This window comes from Notothenia rossii (assembly GCF_949606895.1).
Source record: "Notothenia rossii genome assembly, chromosome: 10".
NCBI classification, from domain to species: Eukaryota; Metazoa; Chordata; class Actinopteri; order Perciformes; family Nototheniidae; genus Notothenia; species Notothenia rossii.
This window is the reverse complement of record NC_136908.1, coordinates 26,827,450-26,847,522: the sequence shown is the minus strand read 5'-3', so window position 1 is coordinate 26,847,522 and position 20,073 is coordinate 26,827,450. Positions and strand designations below refer to the sequence as shown.

The 20,073-nt window shown below is 40.9% G+C and overlaps 2 protein-coding genes across 7 annotated transcripts in view; one reads left to right on the top strand and one right to left on the bottom strand.

Annotated features, from left to right (window-relative positions):
- Positions 1 to 9,261, top strand: part of LOC307021718 (protein argonaute-3-like) — a 32,619-nt gene extending 23,358 nt beyond the window's left edge. For 3 of the 6 annotated variants that reach the window (XM_079654089.1, XM_079654086.1, XM_079654088.1), the window contains exons 16-21: positions 1,099 to 1,293; positions 1,414 to 1,548; positions 2,053 to 2,154; positions 2,620 to 2,819; positions 2,960 to 2,992; positions 4,974 to 9,261. In XM_079654089.1, coding sequence (XP_079510215.1) covers positions 1,099 to 1,293; positions 1,414 to 1,548; positions 2,053 to 2,154; positions 2,620 to 2,819; positions 2,960 to 2,992; positions 4,974 to 5,082 — 774 coding nt within the window. In that variant the 3' untranslated portion in view covers positions 5,083 to 9,261. The remainder of the gene's footprint in view (positions 1 to 1,098; positions 1,294 to 1,413; positions 1,549 to 2,052; positions 2,155 to 2,619; positions 2,820 to 2,959; positions 2,993 to 4,973) is intronic. The other 3 variants (XM_079654091.1, XM_079654090.1, XM_079654087.1) reach the window with 1 other exon arrangement.
- A 4,815-nt stretch (positions 9,262 to 14,076) lies between these two features.
- On the bottom strand, positions 14,077 to 19,784 carry LOC307021825 (free fatty acid receptor 3-like). The gene is made up of 2 exons (XM_079654299.1): positions 19,716 to 19,784; positions 14,077 to 18,331 (listed from the first exon to the last, which is right to left on the bottom strand). The coding sequence occupies exon 2, from the start codon at positions 18,306 to 18,308 to the stop codon at positions 17,349 to 17,351; it is 960 nt and encodes a 319-aa protein (XP_079510425.1). The 5' UTR covers positions 18,309 to 18,331; positions 19,716 to 19,784; the 3' UTR covers positions 14,077 to 17,348.
- Between the last annotated feature and the right edge of the window lie 289 nt (positions 19,785 to 20,073).

Genomic DNA, 20,073 nt, shown 5'->3' with positions numbered 1-20,073 from the left:
TGTATGATGAGCTTTCTGCCTTCCTGTCATTAGGAGTTAAAAATGTAATGGCTATGTAGTAGATTAGATTAGAACCTTCATTATCCTAAACTTCTGGGACATTTCCCTATAGCCAATACCTTTTTATATTTTCTACTCTTCACTTACTTGTCAGCATAGGTCGGCATTGATCTACAGAGTCGACAGAAGACCTTGTTTATATTGGCATCATATTGAGAGGTGCAGTGACGTGTCCTAAAACCAGGAAGTAAGCTGCTGGTTCCCCTCAACAAAAAGCAATGGGATTTCTCCACAGGGTTTTGGAAAATAGCTGGAAATAAGGTCTGTGGAAAACGAGCCTGTTGGATAAATGCACGTTTTGTTCAGCCGGATAATCTCCACGTTTTGTTACCCTACTTTCATAATTTTCTAATCGATAGATTAGAAAAGGGTTTTAGGACGCGTTACAGTGTGGCTAAAACCTTATCTCCCTCTTCTTCTCATACTCCCTGTCACTCTCCTTTAACTCCTCCGGTGACTTTCTTTTATTTGAAGATTGTTTTTTGCACGCCGCTTGGCCGGTTACGGCTCGTATTAAAAATATTTTGGCGAATGGTTGGGTGGCGCGATAGTCTGTAGCGAAGAAGGAGCGCGCTCCCGCTCACGGGAGCCTGCTCACACAGCGCTCCGCAGCAAACAGCTGTTTGCTTTTCACCCAACAACAACAACTGCCTCACGAAAGGCTATGTTGTAGCGTTAATAAACGAAACAATTTAACTAAATTGCTAGTCAAAATACCAATACCACAGGACAATTTTTTTAAAAAAAAGCAATATTTGTAATGGCCCGAGCGGGCAAGTGGAAAGTACGTTATGCTGGCCCGGGGTATCTAAATAGTTCTTCCGGGCCAGCGGGCCATTTATAATGTCGAGCCCTGTCTTGCTGTATGATGTAGGAACTACTACACGTGTCCATAAGTAGATTCACACTGTTGTCTGTGCATTAATACAGTTAGCAGTGTTTTTCAATAGAGAGGGAACATTTGAGGTGGAGGTGAGCTGTCCTTTATGGTAAGGTAGTGGCATTTCCACACAATTGACTTCCTGTCTGATCTTCCAGGTTGTGGGCAGCATGGACGCCCACCCAAGCAGGTACTGTGCTACAGTGCGGGTCCAGAGGCCCCGACAGGAAGTCATCCAGGACCTGGCCTCCATGGTGAAAGAGCTCCTGATCCAGTTCTACAAATCCACCCGCTACAAGCCAACCAGGATCATCTTCTACAGGGACGGGGTGTCAGAGGGGCAATTCAGACATGTAACACACTCTATTCTTTCTTTTGACTTACTTATTATGAAGCCAGCCCATGATCTAACATTCTTGATGAGCTGCAGGTTATATACATACTAGTAAAAATGATTGTGGTTTCCTGTGCAGGTGCTGTACTACGAGCTGCTGGCCATAAGGGAGGCTTGCATCAGTCTGGAGAAGGAGTACCAGCCGGGCATCACTTACATTGTGGTACAGAAACGCCATCACACACGTCTCTTCTGTGCAGATCGCAACGAGCGGGTGAGTGACACAGAGGAGGGACAATATTTCTGCAACTTCTTATTATAGCTGCTTACTCCACCTGTTTCCTATTCATACCAATACACTACTGTATGTTTTGCACATGTTGTTTTACTGCAAAAATGCACTTTTTATTTTTGTTATATTAAACAAAAACAACAAACATTGATTCTTTTTTTTTTTTTTTTTTTCGGCATTTTACTTATGTTTATATCAATCTTTATTTGTAATATTATTTAGTGCACATTCTTACTTTAATTTTTCATATTTATAAACATATTTTCATTATAGTTAATAATCGTTTTTTTGCATTATAAAATGGAGCAACTGTCACAAAAAACAATTTCTCCTGGCATAAATAAAGTTCTGATGAATTGTTTTGGAGTAGAGGCTCATGAACTGAGAGTAAACAAAGAAAGATTTGAAACTGCAGCTCATGCATATCAATTGGATTTCTTTTGCAGTATGTCCCTCTTTGTAATCAGTTTGTTAAATGACCTGCAGGTTGGACGAAGTGGAAACATTCCTGCTGGCACCACAGTGGACACGGACATCACTCACCCCTACGAGTTCGACTTTTACCTCTGCAGCCACGCTGGAATCCAGGTACGCTTCACACATACAGGCAAAGTCACTGGAAAGTCTCAGAAAGAAACACCATTTTTTTTTTTTTTTAAGTGATTTGATATAGTGCAGGAAGAAGATATTATTACACAAAAATGTGATTCTTTTTTCTTTGGGGGGTATAACATTTTGCAGTGATATTGGTCATTCTTTCCTATGTTTGCATTACCTTTCACTGTATAGACTGATTTATGGCAGTACACTTAGACTGACTGCTGCAGATTGAAGAACCTTTTAAAGCCGTGCTGACATTCTCTTTAAAATTATGAACTGTTCTGCTTCTGAATGTTATTTATACTTGGACCAATCAGCTGTGAAAACATAGCAAAGGTTATTTCAACTTCCACAACCACACCTGGTTAGATAGACTTGTGCTGAGCAGCCAGGCCTCGTCTCCACGGAGCTGCTTTCTCTCGTGTGTGATTAACTGCCCCCCCCCCCCCTCAGGGTACGAGCCGACCGTCCCACTACCACGTTCTGTGGGATGACAACTGCTTCACCGGAGACGAGTTCCAGCTCCTCACCTACCAGCTGTGCCACACTTACGTCCGCTGCACGCGCTCCGTCTCCATCCCCGCCCCGGCCTACTACGCTCACCTGGTGGCCTTCCGCGCCCGCTACCACCTGGTCGACAAAGAGCACGACAGGTAGGGGGGAGGGACACTTTTTTTCTGAAATGAGATTTGATTTGCTATCATTTTAGAAAACATTATATGAAAAATCTAAACATTGCACTAGAATTATTACTAGTAAAGAATCATCTGAAAATGTCAATATGTGTGTTCAGAACGTCCTTCTGTGTAGAGAGTGAAGAGTGCAGGTGAGCTCACACAACCCTATTTCAAATTATTATTATTCTGAAACACCATTATTATGGATAAAAACACATGCGATTGCAATGCTTCTAACAAATCAAAAAACATAACAAACACATTCTATCTGCCAGCTCAGAGTCCCATTGTGAACCCGGAAATGTTGAGGACCCCAAAGTCTTATAATACAAATGTATAGTAGGGGTCCCCAGTACATAGAAACTGCAGAATGCAATTAGCATATGTTGGGCAATTTTTACAATTAGCATTTGGAAGTTGCACTAATTAGCATTATAGGCTATTTCTACAGTTGGCGGTTTATTGAGGATGCTAAATCAATTTCTTACATTTTCATGATCAGAAATGGCAGTTGGAACTAGAAACTGGCCATATTTAAACTCTCGTTGGGCTAATTTTGATCAACTTATGCTAATTGTGCAAATTGCCCAACATATGCACTAGGGGTGTAACGGTACGGGCCCTTCGGTTCGGTACACGTGTGTACCGAAGTGTACCGAACGAATATAACGTTAAACGTAAACAATTGAGAACGTGAACAACTTTTTGGAAGTAATCTCAGGTGCTGCGTCGCAGCATTCAGAGTAATTTGCTCACATTGGGTTCAACGCGTCATAGAGCGAGCAAGTCATTTCATTGGACGAGAGGCATACTATGAGAGCAGGGATGCGTTCAAATGTAGTCGGTAATTTGAGGAAATGGCAAACGCAGATAAAGTTGAGCTTGAAAATCCTCCAGCATCGTTGAAGTCTCCGGTTTGGGAACATTTTGGTTTCGCAGTTACGTACAAGGATGACGGACAAAGACAGGTGTACCGAACCAAAGCTGTTTGTCGGCATTGTTCAACTAAAATTGGTTACGCGGCTGGCAATACATCAAACTTGCACACTCATTTGAAAAGGCATCACCCGAACGTGAATATCACCGGTACCAAAAGAAAAAAGACTGAAGTGCAAACCCAACTCCCACTAGCATTTAAGCCTCCACCACTCGCAAAAAGTTCAGACCGAGCCAAAGCTATTACAAACGCCAAATATCCTTATGTTGCCATGTTAGCAAAGCGCTACCTGGCTGTATCTGCTACCTCTGTCCCTAGCGAGAGGGTGTTCTCCACAGCAGGAGACATTGTTAGTGCCAGCAGATCTGCCCTTTCAGCAAGCAATGTGGACAAGTTAATTTCTTTTTTAAAAACATGAAAATACAATGAAAAGCAAGTCATAATGTCAAACTGGCTGCTTAGGTACTAGTAGGCTACAGTACAGTTCAAATACAGATTATTTCAGTTCATCGAAATGCTGCACCTTAATGTTTATTTTATTATATTTTGTATTTATTTGAGTGAATACATTATTCACAGTTTAATAATAATAAAAAAAATATATATATATATATTTTATGTTTTGTGATAATTTTTTCTGCTGTACCGAAAACGTACCGAACCGAACCGTGACCTGAAAACCGAGGTAGGTACCGAACCGAAATGTTTGTGAACCGTTACACCCCTAATATGCACGTTAGCATCCGGCAGTTTCTACGTGCTAGGGACCCCTACTGTACATTTCTAACATAAAACTTTGGGATCCTCAACATTTCCGGGTTCATAGCTATGGCAAGTTGGCTAATAATGTTAAAAGACACAGAAAGAACACTTACACAATTAAATAAATAAATACAATTAACAAAATAAAGTGAACAAATTATCATTAAAATAATTGTATCTAATAATTGTAAATAAATGTATCTTCATTAATATAATAATTATTATGGTGTGTGTGTATGTGTGTGTATATATATATATACTTGAATATGTTCAAATAAATTATTATACTCTATTTGTAGTAAATGATCATTTCCACATATATTTTCTAAAGACTTTGAATTAAGTGTGCTTTATAAGAACTTTTTGTGTGGCATGATTGTATTTAGAGTTAAACCTTATTTCCTCACGTGTCTCCCTGTGGTCTCCTGCAGTGCGGAGGGCAGCCACGTCTCGGGGCAGAGTAACGGCCGGGACCCCCAGGCGCTGGCCAAGGCCGTTCAGATCCACCACGACACACTGACCACCATGTATTTCGCCTGAAGCCTCCACTTCCCTCCACCTTTCCTCGGCCGCCCCCCCACCCTCCGTGCTGCTGCAGCTGGATGGCGGCGGCTGTGACTGCAGTAAGGATGTAATAAGCCAGAGAGGAGTTACAGCCACATTATGCAATCTGAAACCAGCCAATAGTCTCTGTCCCTCTCCCTCCTCCTCTGTTCGACATCACCATGGATTCTTTCTCCTTCTTTTACTCTCCACCTTCCACTTTTGACCGCAGTTTATTTCTCATGTGTTCAAGAAAGGCGGAGCAGCAGGGAATCCAAAAACTGATGATTTTATGGTGCATGGGTGGAGGCCGAAGCAGTGACTCGTTCCTCACGTTGAGCCTAACGTCGCTGGTTTATTTTGTGGCGGTTTTACATGTTTGTTTGCTTGTCTAGATACAAAACTATACGTGTTATTTCTCTGTCGAGCAAATGTGTGATTGCCATTGTTAGAGTACGCTCGTAAACACAAAAGCTTCGGCCTTTTTTCTTCTTTTCGTGTCTCTCCTCAAAGCTGCCTTAGCGGTTACTCTTCTGTCTCCCTTTAAGCCAACGGTTCCTCACAGTCATTCTGACAGTAAGAAACTCTGCACTCAGACGCTGAATGAATTTCTTATTTTTAAACAAAGCCACATCGACGGGGCATTGTGTATCTGGATGCCTTACCGCGACTGTTTGAAAACAAGGCCATGGACAGTTTTAAACTCCTCTCCTTCGTAGTTCTGCTCGTGTTGAACCAAACCTTTCCCGTGTGTTTTTTATTCCTCGCTATTTATACACATTTTTCTGTTTTAAGTTAAATTTACAGCAATAGAGCAGAATGTTCATTACTTCTGACGACCACACATTTTTGACTTTTCCCCATTTTTACAGACCAATTTAGTTGTGGAGAACTCTTTTTGGTGCAATAAGGTGTTAGCGCAGACAGTGTGTATGTGTTGGCGTGGTAAAACGGTTTGTTTCGAGTTCGTTTTGGCAAGTGAGCTTGGACTCAGGAATGTATTTGAAGTAGAGACGGATGCTGCAGACGTGAGGTCTGTTAGAGAGATTTATCAAAGTGCCTGAATCGGTTAGAAAGTGATCTGTGGACGGATGGAAGGGTTAGGATCTTATGTAGGTTAGTGCGCCTCAACGCAAGCCACAAGGTTGTGTGATTCATTTAAATATTTAGTTTTCTGGTGATCAGAAGGTGGTTACCTCCATGTCCACTCAACACGCTGATTTCCTTCTGTGGAAATCATTTAAAAAATGCTTCAATCGGTTACCAAGTACAACAGTTTTCTCTGATTATGTTGCTCTTAAAGGACACAAAGTTCTAGTCATTTAAGGAAATGCGCAATAATCATAGTTTTTAATGCGATTCTCTTTTAAATATTCTTAGTGTAGATTATGGCCCTTTGAATTGCCACCACATTAAATATAATGAAGGTCACAAGGTAGACCTTGAAGGTTTTTTCCTCATCACAATAACAAATCTATATTTAAAATCTGAACTCACTTGGTGGCAGTTTGATTAGGTACACTTGTCATATTATTTTACACAATCTAACACTATTGTTTTCTCAACAAGTGGTTTATGGTGCTATAATGTTCAGGTTTGGTTGACGGTGATCTTACGAATTTGTATCGTTTATTACTGTGGTCATAGTGATGGTGGTGATTTACAGCATCATTAACCAATAATAAACACCATCATAAAAACTGGACATTATGAACTTGCTAAAGATGGATGGCAGAGCTAGATTATATTGAACAGGTGTGCCGAACAAAGTTGCTACCAAATGTAGTTTTTAGTCATTTCTTGTAGCTCTAATTTGTTATTTCATGATCTGAAAAAGAACCAAGTTTCTAATTTTAAGATCAAAAATGAGAAAATCTAAATAATAATCTCATTTATTGCGTCTCTGGCCTTCAGTCGAAAGGCAGAGACTCTCCTGTGTTATCTGAGGGGACTCACTGCCAGTGGAAAAATAATATTACATATTCAGATTTCACTCTCTTCATCCTTTGCATTTTTGTTGCGTTTGTTTTCAGAAGAAATCCGGGCTGGGTATCTCCAGAGCCAGTTTCAGGAGTATTAACAGTTCTAAATAAGGCTGCAATTAAGGACTACTCTTACCTTAAATTAAGTGTTTTGTCCATAAAATGTTAGAAATGTACCACATACCAAGGAAATATATAGTTTTGACCGACCGACTGTCTAAACTCCAAAGAAACCGTTTAATAACATAAATATGAATAAAAAAAGTTGCAAATTCTCACAAAGTTAGACAATTCAGCTTGACAAATTCCTCAAAATCAAAAACAACGGTTGGCGATGGTTGCAAAATAGTAATAACAATTTCAAGACCAGTTACTAAACAATAATAAGTCCTGTCATATATGCAGTGAGGAACACATTTTGACATCCTTAATAATGCCTTGAATCGCTCACTGTTTCCAGATTTTCTTTAATACCCAGGCTGAGGGTGTTTCTGTCATGGCCTTGCAGTTCAGTTGAAACAGAGGAAGCCTTCAGGTTTCATCTCTTGGACCAAACCATTGTGCCTGGTCAGGGGGTGGAGGACTTGAGGAGTGGCCTTGCAGCACCTGGCTGATGACCTCTGTACTGCTAACTGTGCTAGCCGCGTGTCACCACAACCAAACTAAAGCTGCTATAGAGAAACACATTTATTTAATATTTCATCAGATACATATATATTAATACGGAGAGATTAAGAGGATTATGGTATTTTACTGCACTTAAAGAGACGCATGTGTTTTTATGGTTAAGCATTTTTAATTCTGAGATATCACGACCGTTTGTCCCGCTGTGTGTTTGTTGTCACGTTGCAGCTGTTTCTTAATGTCAGACATTACCAGCATTTGATTTTACTTGAAAGAAAATGTAGTCGTGGGCATGTTGAATATTGTTCGCTCGAGCTTCTGCCTGTTTTTAAAAAGTCTATATGGAGCCTTATTAATCTTTTCCTGCTCGGCGTCGGCAGAGCTGGACAGCCTTTTGTCCTTCAAAATAAAAGTATGACTTGAGATATATTTATATGTAGAGATGTTAATGTAATGCACACACCACTTATTTTTTTTAACCAAGTCCTATTTGACGCAGAGGCTGTACGGAGATATGGCGTTTAATAATAGTGGTATTTTATCCAAATTTGATAATGCAATAGGTTTACTCGTGTGATGTTTGCCGCGTGGAGACTTGTCGTGTCAAGAGATGGGAGGAACCATTAACCCTCCTGTCAAAAGATCCCCCCTCTCCTTTAATATCATCTCCAAAACTCATTACACTTTTAATAATTTTCTCAATACATGTGCTGCTTCAAATTTAGTTGAGTTCATATTCAAGAGAGGAGGAGGGTTGATGGTTCATCCTCCGATCGACGTTAACAGACTGTGCCTTTCCTGACGGTGCTGAAAAAAATCAAAGAGATGTTAACTTTCAGACAGGGCGCTGAAGCCCGTTGATAAGTATTGATACATGACGATACTGTAAGGCTTGATTGTGTTTGTTTTGTGTTTGTGGATACCTCTGACATATGCCAAGAACAGAAAATATGCAGAACTGATCAGTGTGGAGCTGACAGGACCAAAAGGTCTGTGGGGGGTGGGCACTCAAGCACAACCCCAAAACATTAGTAGAGAATCAAATCATGTAGGTAACGAGTAGCTCAGTTGAGACTTTATGTAGCATTATTTATTTATTTCTAAGATGCCTCCCTTTACTGCCTGTACACCCATTACCCCCCCCCCATGTTCATCTTAAGTGGACGGCAATAATGAAGCAATCGTCTGTGCAATCCATTTCTGTGGCCTCCATTAGTGTATGCATCATTGTCTTTTATCTTCTAATATTAATTTTGTTTACAGATAGCGCTAGTTCTTGGGGTTGAGTTATTTCTCCACGAGTGCCCGTTTCCCCACAACAATACATCTTGAACCCTCTGCGGTTGGCTGCATATCATACTCATAAACAAAACAATGTTTGGGTTTCACAGTATATTAATGTGCTTCTTTTTCTTTTTTGCCTGATTACTAAATGGTGTCACTTTTAGAACTAAAACTGTACGTAAAGACCTTTTTTTGTCTTAACACTCATCTGATCCTGGTCCTAAGTTGAGCCTTTTTATTTGGTTGTCATATTTAATTTTTTGGAATAAATGCTCTATGTATGAAATGTGTGTTTGTTTTTTAAACATGGTCCTACGCAGGAGTTTATCACATGAATACTGTCTACACAATCTTAACATTAGTTTCAGCTTTCGCTTGCTCCAGCTGTCATACATGAATTGAAATTTGTACGGTCTGGTTAATTCACATGTTTAAAGAGACCCTATTATGCTTGTTGGGGGTTTCCCTTTCCTGTAGTGCGTTCTATAAGTTTGTGTGCATGGAAATGGTCTGCAAAGGTCCCCCCCTTGAACTCCTTTGTTTACTTCTGTAACACAGTGACATCACTATGTATCACTCTGGCTTCTATTGGCTAGCGCTCCATCACATTGTACGTGATAGGCTAAGGGGTGGGACATCTCAAAGCGGTTAACCAATCACAACAGAGCCGGCCAGCTAACCAATCAGAGCAGACTGGGCTCTGGTTTCAGACAGAGGGTGAAAAGAGGTGCTGCAGTATGAGAAAAATAAAGAGCTTTTTGAACATTAAAGCATGGAGACATGTCACAGTAGAGGGAAGACATACTCATATGAACCTGAACATTTGCAGAATAGGGCCCCTAACGAAATGTAGGTTAATATTTAGCTTCCTCTTGTGATTCAACACACCAAAAATTTACAAAAATCTAAAAATTATGGAATAACATATTTTGTTTCCCTGTAAAGAAAATCTGAGTAAAAAGCCAAAGCATAATAGAGCTAATGTGCAATAGTAATGTGACAATTGCCCTAAACATGTGTTTCATAACAAATGTATGACCACCATTGTTTTAATAATCTCATTACGTATGCTTTGGTAGAACTTAAATATAAAATAGGGGGTTAAAACAAATATGGTTCTTGTCAGACGGTAAGAAGCCAGTAACATGACGCTGAATGATTCTCTCAGGGGTTTTAGGTCAGTTGAGCCAAATAAGCAGCAACAGCAGATATCCAAAATGCATCAGAATCTTCACCTGCTTTGGGATCATGAGAAAATATGATTCATAAAACTTAGTTTATAAATGGTAGGCCTACACAATAAACGAATAAATGCTGTACTGGGTTCAGAATACAACAGACACTATAAACGATGTTATCTTTGTACATGCAGTACGTGCGTTCATTATTACTGACAGGAAATGGCAGGGGGGGGCGGTTATCAGTCACTTCCTGTTTGAAAGACACACTTTATAATATCGTTGTGTAATCTCTGTTTACGCTTCCGCCTGTTTCATGCCTATAACTTCGAATTAGCTCTCCAATGTTCTCTTTCCACTTCCTGCTTATGTAACGTCCGCTGGTTTTTAATTGCTTTATCTCCCTCTCCTATAAAACACTTGTCTCTGATTAAACAGTGCCCTGGTCAAACTGAGTCACATGAAGATGATATGAAACCAGACGCAGTAAGATTCTGTCCTGATGGAACCTGCTTCATCTGTACCCGATGGTCGCAAGTTGGTACTTGTTCACTGTTAAAATAAATACAGGGGATTTTACAGTAAATTACTGGCAGCAAAGTTGCCAACAAGTTACTGTATTTTTACTTTACAGTAGCGATCTTGTATTTTGTTTACAGTATCAAAATCAGTGCTGTATTTTTATATTACTGTAATTGTTTATGTTGCTGTAATCTCAAAAAAAATGTTTTACTGTGATTATACAATACTGGTATTGTGAAATAACAATACATTACTGTTCTGTATACAGTATAATTTTACAGTAGTGTATGCATTAAAACAGTATATTACTGCAGTTTTCTCTTTATCCAATTTTAGATCGTCTCATTTGTAATAGGTGATACCTGAAACGATAAACAAAAACTGGGATACAATTTAAATATATGTTTATTGATTTCATTTCAATATTAAGTTCAATATGAAAAACATGGTAAAATAGGACAGTTCATGACTGATATAAATACAACAGTTTATGACAGATTACATTGGACAGTTCATGACAGATTCAAATACAACAGACCAATTAAAATACAAAATCACAAGTAGTGAGGTCACAACATCAAATCGCAACAGTAAATCTTCTGTAATTATGTGAAAGTAAAAGGGTCCCCTGCAAGAGAAGTGGACAAAATGGAAAAGGCAGCATATCATTGAATATTTTACTTCAAAACTGAAAGATTAAACACTATAGAGATCATACATGTATGAAGCATACATACAAAGCATGTGGAATTAAAATACATGTTCAGCTTTACATGTCAAAAGTAAAGTGTCAATCCTTCCCTAACATGATGAGCGTTGGTGTGCGTGGTAGGGTCAGTTGAGCCTCGATTTCATCCTTGGTTGCACACACACACACACACACAATAATATGTTCAAATGAATGTACAATGTAATATTTAAAAGGCATCAATTATTACATTTTCATTGCACAAGATCATAATGTTTCACTCCACTTACATCAGCCAAAAGGAAAAGAGCTTCTTCTTTGTCCTTGAAATGTGCCATCATGACCAGCAGAGATCTTGGTTGGAGGATTCCTCCTCGATTCGAGTGAGGACATTCTGAATCTCTCTCCTCCATTTGGTCCGCTGAGTGTTCAAGCTGTTTAGCCATATAATCCTGCTACTCAATCTCGAAATAAAATACGAACTTTTAGGGAAAAAAACACAGCAATAATAACGTTTAAACCTAAGTAATCCGTTAAAGTTCACAGCGGTTCTCTCTTCTTGCTCCTGATATTTTCACCCCGAAATATTGTACAGTAACAACAAAATTATACTGTAACATTACAGCACTATTTACAGTATTGCTGTAATATTACAGTATCGTTTTTTAATTGCTGTATACATTTCCCGCCTAAGGATAATATTGCCACAATGCAGCAGTAATACTGTAATGTTACTGTACATTGTACAATAACATTACAGTATTGCTGTAATATTACAGTATGGTTTTAAAGTGCTGTATACATTTCCCACCTAAGGATAATATTCCCCATAATGCAGCAGCCCTATGTGCATAGAGTGGGGAAGTCCCTCCCCTTCCGGTGGACCTCCATGGGACCTTATATCGGAAAAATAATGTATTAAAGTCAATGGGGAGAGAGATTATCTTTCGATCCCGTTTGAATTGTGACACGAATTACACATGATGTTTGTCAATTTAAAAGATAATTTTGCAAGTCAAAATTTTTTAAATGTGTCGTAAAACTGTGAAGTTACACATTTCTTTGTGTGAATTGCTCAATGAACTACAACTCTGGTCTTGCACACGTCACCAACACCAAGATGGCCGTCACGTTGGTACATTTCACCTCTTTCCTTTTAGAATGAGGCGAAAAGTATTAAAAGAGGTGCAAATCACTACAAGTCTGGGCATGTTGAGAGCTGTACATACGAAAAAGGGGAGTTAGTCGGTTCCGTAAGAGCCAGCATGCGGGACCGGCTTTACAAGGTTTCTGTGAGTAACACGAGTGTAATGTGTAACGTTAATATCAGCTAGCTAACATTAGCTAACAAGGTACACTCTCGTGTTTTGTTTTAGTTGAGAACGAGCAAGAGGTACTATTACTGGTATGATAACAACCTGGTACAAAGCACACAGGAATCTTGTTAAAGTAAGTAAATGTATTTTTAGCTATCTGGAGGGAATACATCAGTTATGACAGCACTTACGCGACTCTGGGATTTGTAGTCTTTCTAGTTGCGTATTTTTCATAGTCTTATATTGCAACAGTTTTAAGACAAACTTTGAATTTTTTGACATCGAAATGATTTTTTAAGATTGACAAAGAAGTTTAATTCATGGCACAATTAAAACGGGATCAAAAGATAAGTTTTCTCTCCATTGACTTCAATGTATTATTTTTTCGGAATAAGGTCCCATGATGCGGAAGTAAGTGGGCGTGACTTCGCCACTCTATAGTGCTGCAATACTGTAATGTTACTGTACATTGTTCAGTAACATTACAGTATCGTTTTTTAATTGCTGTATACATTTCCCGCCTAAGGATAATATTCCCACAATGCAGCATAATGTACAGCATCACACTGCATTACAAATTCAAAGTAAATTACTGTGGGTAATACAGCAATTTACAGATTTTTTTTACAGTGTTCCCTTTGGAACACCACAGTTTTCTTCAACAGAAGACACGATTTCCTGTTTTTTACGTTACTTCTACAGCTTGAATAGGCATACAACTACTGTATAATAGTAAGTATTTCCCCCCTTCATGTATTCCCATTTATAAATAAAAATATTTTTGAAGTAACAACGTTGAGGACAAAGCCCTTACATTTGCGGTTTTATGAATTTGGTGTCTTTGGGGACATTCCCCAGATTTGTGACACATTTTCGGGAAGTGAGATCCAAAAACTTAAATTACTGCTTAATTCAATGGGTGTTTTTAAATTCTGATGCATGTTTGGATGAACTCGGCAACGACCCGCTATTTGGCTTAATAACAATAGGTTCAGATCTAATGACTGATCATGAACCAGCCACCTTCACAATGGCTTTCAACGTTCTATACTGTAGGATCCATGAGATGAACTCTCCTAATACATTTAAACCCTTATCCCAAAGGATAATTTAAGGTGGTACTGGTACCAAAATGTTTAGGTCCTTTTGACATCTGTAATATTGATGAACATGAAACGTATGCATGTTAATACCATTCCCTAAATTACAGCTTTTAATTTAAGCTTGAAAAAAACCCAGAGAATGAGCAGATACAGAACAAAAACTAAACGTGCGCATTAAGCGTTAGTTGTATTTTCACCTGTAATAATACGGACATGAGACAAGGACACTAAGCCATCTGTTAGCCACTGTTACGTCCCAACTAGGGGAAGAGGAATGCAACACACACCAGTATGTAATTGGTAATAATTATAAGCGTTTATTTAAAATAGCTGGGTAAACAAAATGGCAGGCATACAGCCTGGAACAAACAAAAGGGCCAAAAGGGCACAGGTTGACAAATAACCAAACAAAAGGAGGACTCTAAGAAAGGAGTCTAAAGACATACAGGGAAAATAAATACTAATATACTAAATAAAGAATGAAACAAAACCTCACTTTAAAAGTGGTACAACTAACACAAAGAATCTATACAAAAACACAACTAAACTACAGGCAACCGTCACAGAATCCTAAACTACTCTAAACACTAACTAAGCTACTCTAGACACTACTAATCACACAAGTTTAACCACAGAACAAAGAGCAAGTAGCGAGAGGCATCTGTCCACATACAGAGCCTCCAGAATGATGATTGTCCCCAAGCTTTGTAGTAATCTCAAGCAGGTGTGCGCCGGCTGTGCGCTGCGATTGGAGTGCGTCGGGCCCGGTGTGCTCCAATCGCAATTTTCAGGGGCGGACCAGGAGATGGCAGCCAATGCCGGGAGGGCAACCGCACAGCTCATTTACATAGAACACACACAGCTGAAAACACTCAGAAGACCAGGAAGGCAGCAGCCGTAACACTCCCCCCCCTTAAGACACAAACCCACAGGTTTTGTAAACCTAAGCACACTAACGAAACTCCTAATAACACACATTCATCACAAACTCAATCTGGACAAAGCATCGGCCAACACATTCTCTGAGCCCTTTAATGACGGGTGTCTAAGGTTGTAGTCCCGCACAATCAGAGCCCATTGCATGAGACACTGACTGTGCTTTGACACGCTGGGGCAGAATATGAATGGATCGTAACATGTAAACATCACAATTGGCCAAAGGCTGGGTCCAACATAAATCTTGAAGTGTTGCAGAACTAACACCAACACTAGGATCCGATAAACTAGCTGACGCTCTCTGGTTACCGGGAGAGTCGAAAAGTCGGGAGGCTTGTCTGAGCCAGCGTGTTGCGCTGGTCTCATGACATCCTCACGAGGGGGAGCCACAATTTCTGGCTTCTCCTCAGACACTGCTTTATCTGAAGACACCGGTACAATCACAGGATCAGACAATGGGATATCCGAAACCCTTTTACTCGCCTGTGCACGTGTATGGGTGATCAGGCCAATACCGTTTGGCGGGGACATATTCTGCCGCTGTTCTTTACGCTTCAGAGCTGCGCAATTGGCGATGACATGTCCAGGTGTGTGACAGTAAAAGCACTCCCTCTCCTCTCTGGTTACATTACACACATTCAATAGTTCAGTAGATGGTGTGGCTACCACACGGCGGGATCTGTCAGTAAAGACAGGGGAAAACACAGATTTATGCGTTAACACATACTCATCGGCTAATACAGCAGCAGCAGAGAGGGTATTTAATTTTTCCTCATTTAAGTAAACAACAATGTGCTCAGGCAAACATTTTTTAAACTCCTCCAACATGATCAATTCCCTCAGAGAAGAATAATCAGTAGCATTACATGAAGCAATCCACTTACCAAAACACATTCCATTTTTCCTAGCGAACTCTACGCGCGTTTGATCAGGACTCTTCCTATAGTGTCTAAACTTTTGCCGGTAAGCTTCAGGAACTAATTCGTACACTCTGAGGATGGCAACCTTTACTGAGTCATACTGCAGGCTGTCCTCTAACGTGAGAGCCACAACTGCTTCCTGAGCTTTTCCATATAATTTGCACGTTACCATCAGAGCCCAAACTTCAACCGGCCACCGCAACGCCATAGCAATGCGCTCGAAGGCACCAAAATAGGCATCCACCTCAGTCTCACAGAAGGTTGGCACTAGCGAAATATTGTTACTCACGTCAAAGGCAGGTGGAAGAGGTGGAAATGGCAAGTTTCTTCCGGCAGAGTCAAAAGCACCGAATGCGTGCAGTTGGGAGTCTAGCTCCAGCTGACGCATCCGGATCCGGACTTCCTTATCTGCCTCAATTTTCTTTACCTCCAACTGAAACTGATACTTCCTGTCTTGCTCCTTGTCTTTTGCCTCTAACTGAAGCCGTGCGAGACGGACTTTGAGTCTACTCCCTTCCCGGGAATCTGGACTACCAGGAGACGGTGGACTATAGCGAGGCGGCGTGGACGGTGCTTTACACTGCTCGCTCCCCTCGCTGTCACTACCCTCACCTTTAGCACGGACATTTGGAACAGTGAGCTCAGCTTGTGCAGGCAGCACCAGAAAACCCCTTTCCACCAACTCATCCACCACCAGAGCCTTTAACTCTTTTTTTAATGTCTGCCTTGTCACTGCGAGACTGAAATGTTGCGCTATCTCATACAAGTCGTCTCTACGACACTGATCTAACTGCTTATGAGAAGGACGGACCACAAAGGATATCAAACCAAAAGTTGCCGTACTCAGGTGAACTGCTCACAAAGTCCACCAAATTGTTTCCAGCTATGAAAAAAAAACACCTATAACCCTAGGAATTATGTTAAGATCCCGGACGAGCCCCCATGTATGTTACGTCCCAACTAGGGGGAGAGGAATGCAACACACACCAGTATGTAATTGGTAATAATTATAAGCGTTTATTTAAAATAGCTGGGTAAACAAAATGGCAGGCATGCAGCCTGGAACAAACAAAAGAGCCAAAGGGCACAGGTTGACAAATAACCAAACAAAATGAGGACTCTAAGAAAGGAGTCTAAAGACATACAGGGGAAAATAAATACTAATATACTAAATAAAGAACGAAAAAAAACCTAACTTTAAAAGTGGTACAACTAACACAAAGAATCTAAACTACAGGCAACCGTCACAGAATCCTAAGCTACTCTAAACACTAACTAAGCTACTCTACACTCTAAGCTACTCTAGACACTACTAATCACACAAGTTTAACCACAGAACAAAGAGCAAGTAGCGAGAGGCATCTGTCCACATACAGAGCCTCCAGAATGATGATTGTCCCCAAGCTTTGTAGTAATCTCCAGCAGATGTGCGCCGGCTGTGCGCTGCGATTGGAGTGCGTCGGGCCCGGTGTGCTCCAATCGCAATCTTCAGGGGCGGACCAGGAGATGGCAGCCAATGCCGGGAGGGCAACCGCACAGCTCATTTACATAGAACACACACAGCTGAAAACACTCAGAAGACCAGGAAGGCAGCAGCCGTAACAGCCACAGTGATTGGTTCATCTTAAATTTACAAAAACATTAACATGAATCATTTCTCCAGAACTTTCATGAAAGGGTGCCTCCTTGTATATTCAGTCTTGGATGGCCTCATTTAGAGGGTTGAGGAGGGTGAGGAGGGCCTCCACACCTCAGGATGTGCAGCTTGGCCATGATGTTCCTGACGCAGTGGTCCAACATGCTTCTGACGGCCGCTGAGGAGAAGTAGAAGATGAAGGGATCCAGGCAGGCGTTGAAGGTGCTGGAGAGCAGCGCCACGTTCCTCCACTCCTCGCTCTCCTGACGGACGAACCCCACCACGTGGGAGGCGTTGTAGGGCCCAAAACACACCACGAACACTATCAGCGTGCCGAGCGCCAAACCGATGGCCCGCAGCCTCTTCCGCCTGCCGATGTTGGGAAGCTTGGACAGGATGTGGATGAAGTTGGCGTAGCAGAAGCAGCAGATGAAGAAGGGGATGCAGAAGAGGACGAAGAAGAGCTCCAGGCGAACCGGCAGCAGGATCTTCAGCTCCTCCCCGGTGAAGTTCAGGTAGCAGGTATGTGGAGGCGGGGCGTTCTTACCGGCGGTGCTACCTTCGTCCTGTTCGCTCTCTGCCCCGCTGCTCCACTGGGCGTAGGGCATTATGTAGACGATGCTGAGGTTCAGAGAGGTCACCACCCAGAACACCAGGCTGGCGTACACGGCGTAGCGAGGTCTGCGACACAGGGTGTACCTGAGGGGGAACGCCACCCCCAGGTATCGCTCCACACTCACAGCGGTGAGGAGCAGGGTGCTGTTGTAGATGGTGACGTAGAACAAGAAGCCAGTGAGGGGGCAGAGGGGGTAGGGCAGCAGCCACACCATGCCGTCAAAGGCCTCTTTAATTTTAAAGGGCAGGAACGCCAGGAAGATGAGGTCTGAGACTGTGAGGTTCAGCAGGAGGATGTCGATGGGGGCGGGCTTGCGGCGCACCTTTTTGCAGAAGGTGAAGAAGGCCAGGATGTTGGCGGGGACCCCCATCAGGAAGGTGACGATGTAGACGGAGAGCAGCAGGCGGTTGCACACCATGGCGGCTCAGGGACTCTCAGACTCTGGGCGCAGGAAAACACGAGTTATGATTCAGAAGAAAAATACTCCAGGCTAATTCTTCTCATTGTAAATATTTTTGTTTCAAAGAGACATCCCTTTTTTTTAAGTTTAAGTTTTGCTTGATAACTATGAAGGGCATTTCTAAAGCTTGGTCTCATTTTCAGCCACAATAGTGATTTGGTAATGGCAGCTTACCTACCACTTTGGTCCAGACTCAAATATCTAAACAACTTCTAAATGAATTGCCAATCAATGTTTTACAGACAATCATGGTCCTCAGAGGATGCATATACTGACTCGTGATCCCCTCCCAATAGATTGCAAATCAAATTGTATTCATGTCTGGATAAAAGTAATCAAATCAAAGATGCTTTATGACCAAACAAATGCAAAACTAATGATATTCCCAGCAGCCTCAGCTGTAGTTAATAAGCAAACGTTAGCATGCTAGCACGCTAAATTGAGATGATGAACATACTGTAGTACAGTAAATGTTATACCTGCTAATCATACTTGTCACCACCATTAAATACATTCCCTGAAGGAAATCAAGACACACAATTCATATAAAGATTTTAAAAAAGGAAACAAAGTCAGAAGTCTTTTCTTCTTCTTTTTTTGAGAACATAAAATGTTAAAGGCTAAAGTTATTCCAGGTACACTTAAACTAAAAAGGTCAACTTTTTCAGTGGTAATGTCAAACTAACTGCTCAAAGAAACTATTATCATATTCATTCATAATTTAAATAGTGCATACACATTAAATGTTCACCTTCAGGTGCCTTGAATGTTGTATGTTTATGTATTTTTACTAATTGCCAAAACATTGAAGAAAAGACTGAAACGCTCACTGTCAGCCGCCTTCCATCACTTTCCAACTTACGCTGTCTGTGGAATGCTATACTCCAGCCCAAGCCAATTGCTTCTATATACATATGTATATCTTTTTTTAAATGAGATCAATCCTAAGTGTTTTAGAATTTGAAAGGGTAAACTCAAATTGGAGTAAATTGTTAATATGTTGAGGACTATTTGTTTGTTTCTGTAATGAAGGTTAGGAGAGTGTGTGGGATTGTCTGCCCAAATAAATCAGTGCCAACCTTCATCTTAATAAAATATCCTTTCACAAAATACAAGTTTCTTACATTTTAATACATTTTTAGACAACAATGGAAGTCTATGATACGAAAAAATAAGAATCTGTACATGCTTTGTTTTCAAAAATATATCCTAAAGTACACCATTAGTCTGTTGGGAACAAAAAATTCAAAGCATTTACCTTCCCCAGTTTTTCTGCAAAACTTAACACCAAATACCTTCGCCAACTATGACTGATACAATATAGATATACAGACTTATGAGTTACTTTAAAATAGTCAAACTCACCTGTGTAAAGCTAGATAAACCTGGCTCTCCATCACGGTGCGGCTTTCCTCTCCGATGCAGACTGTTTGATCAGATTAATAAGGCTGTCCCGCTGAATATCTGCTATCTCTCCTTCAATAAAGGGAAATTCACAAGCTCAGGCTTTGTTCTTCCCGCTCTCCAAACATCATCTCCCAGCAACCGGCCATAAGCTCGCTGTCATGCAGGTGGAAAGGTGTTGTGATAACTTTGTTTCTGTGAGAAGCGTTAACGGTGACAAAGAGAAGTGCAGATGTTGCATCAGGGAGAATGTATCTGTGTGGTGTCCACCAGAGGACTCAGAGGTTCATCTACAGGTTCCAACAGAAACATGATTTCT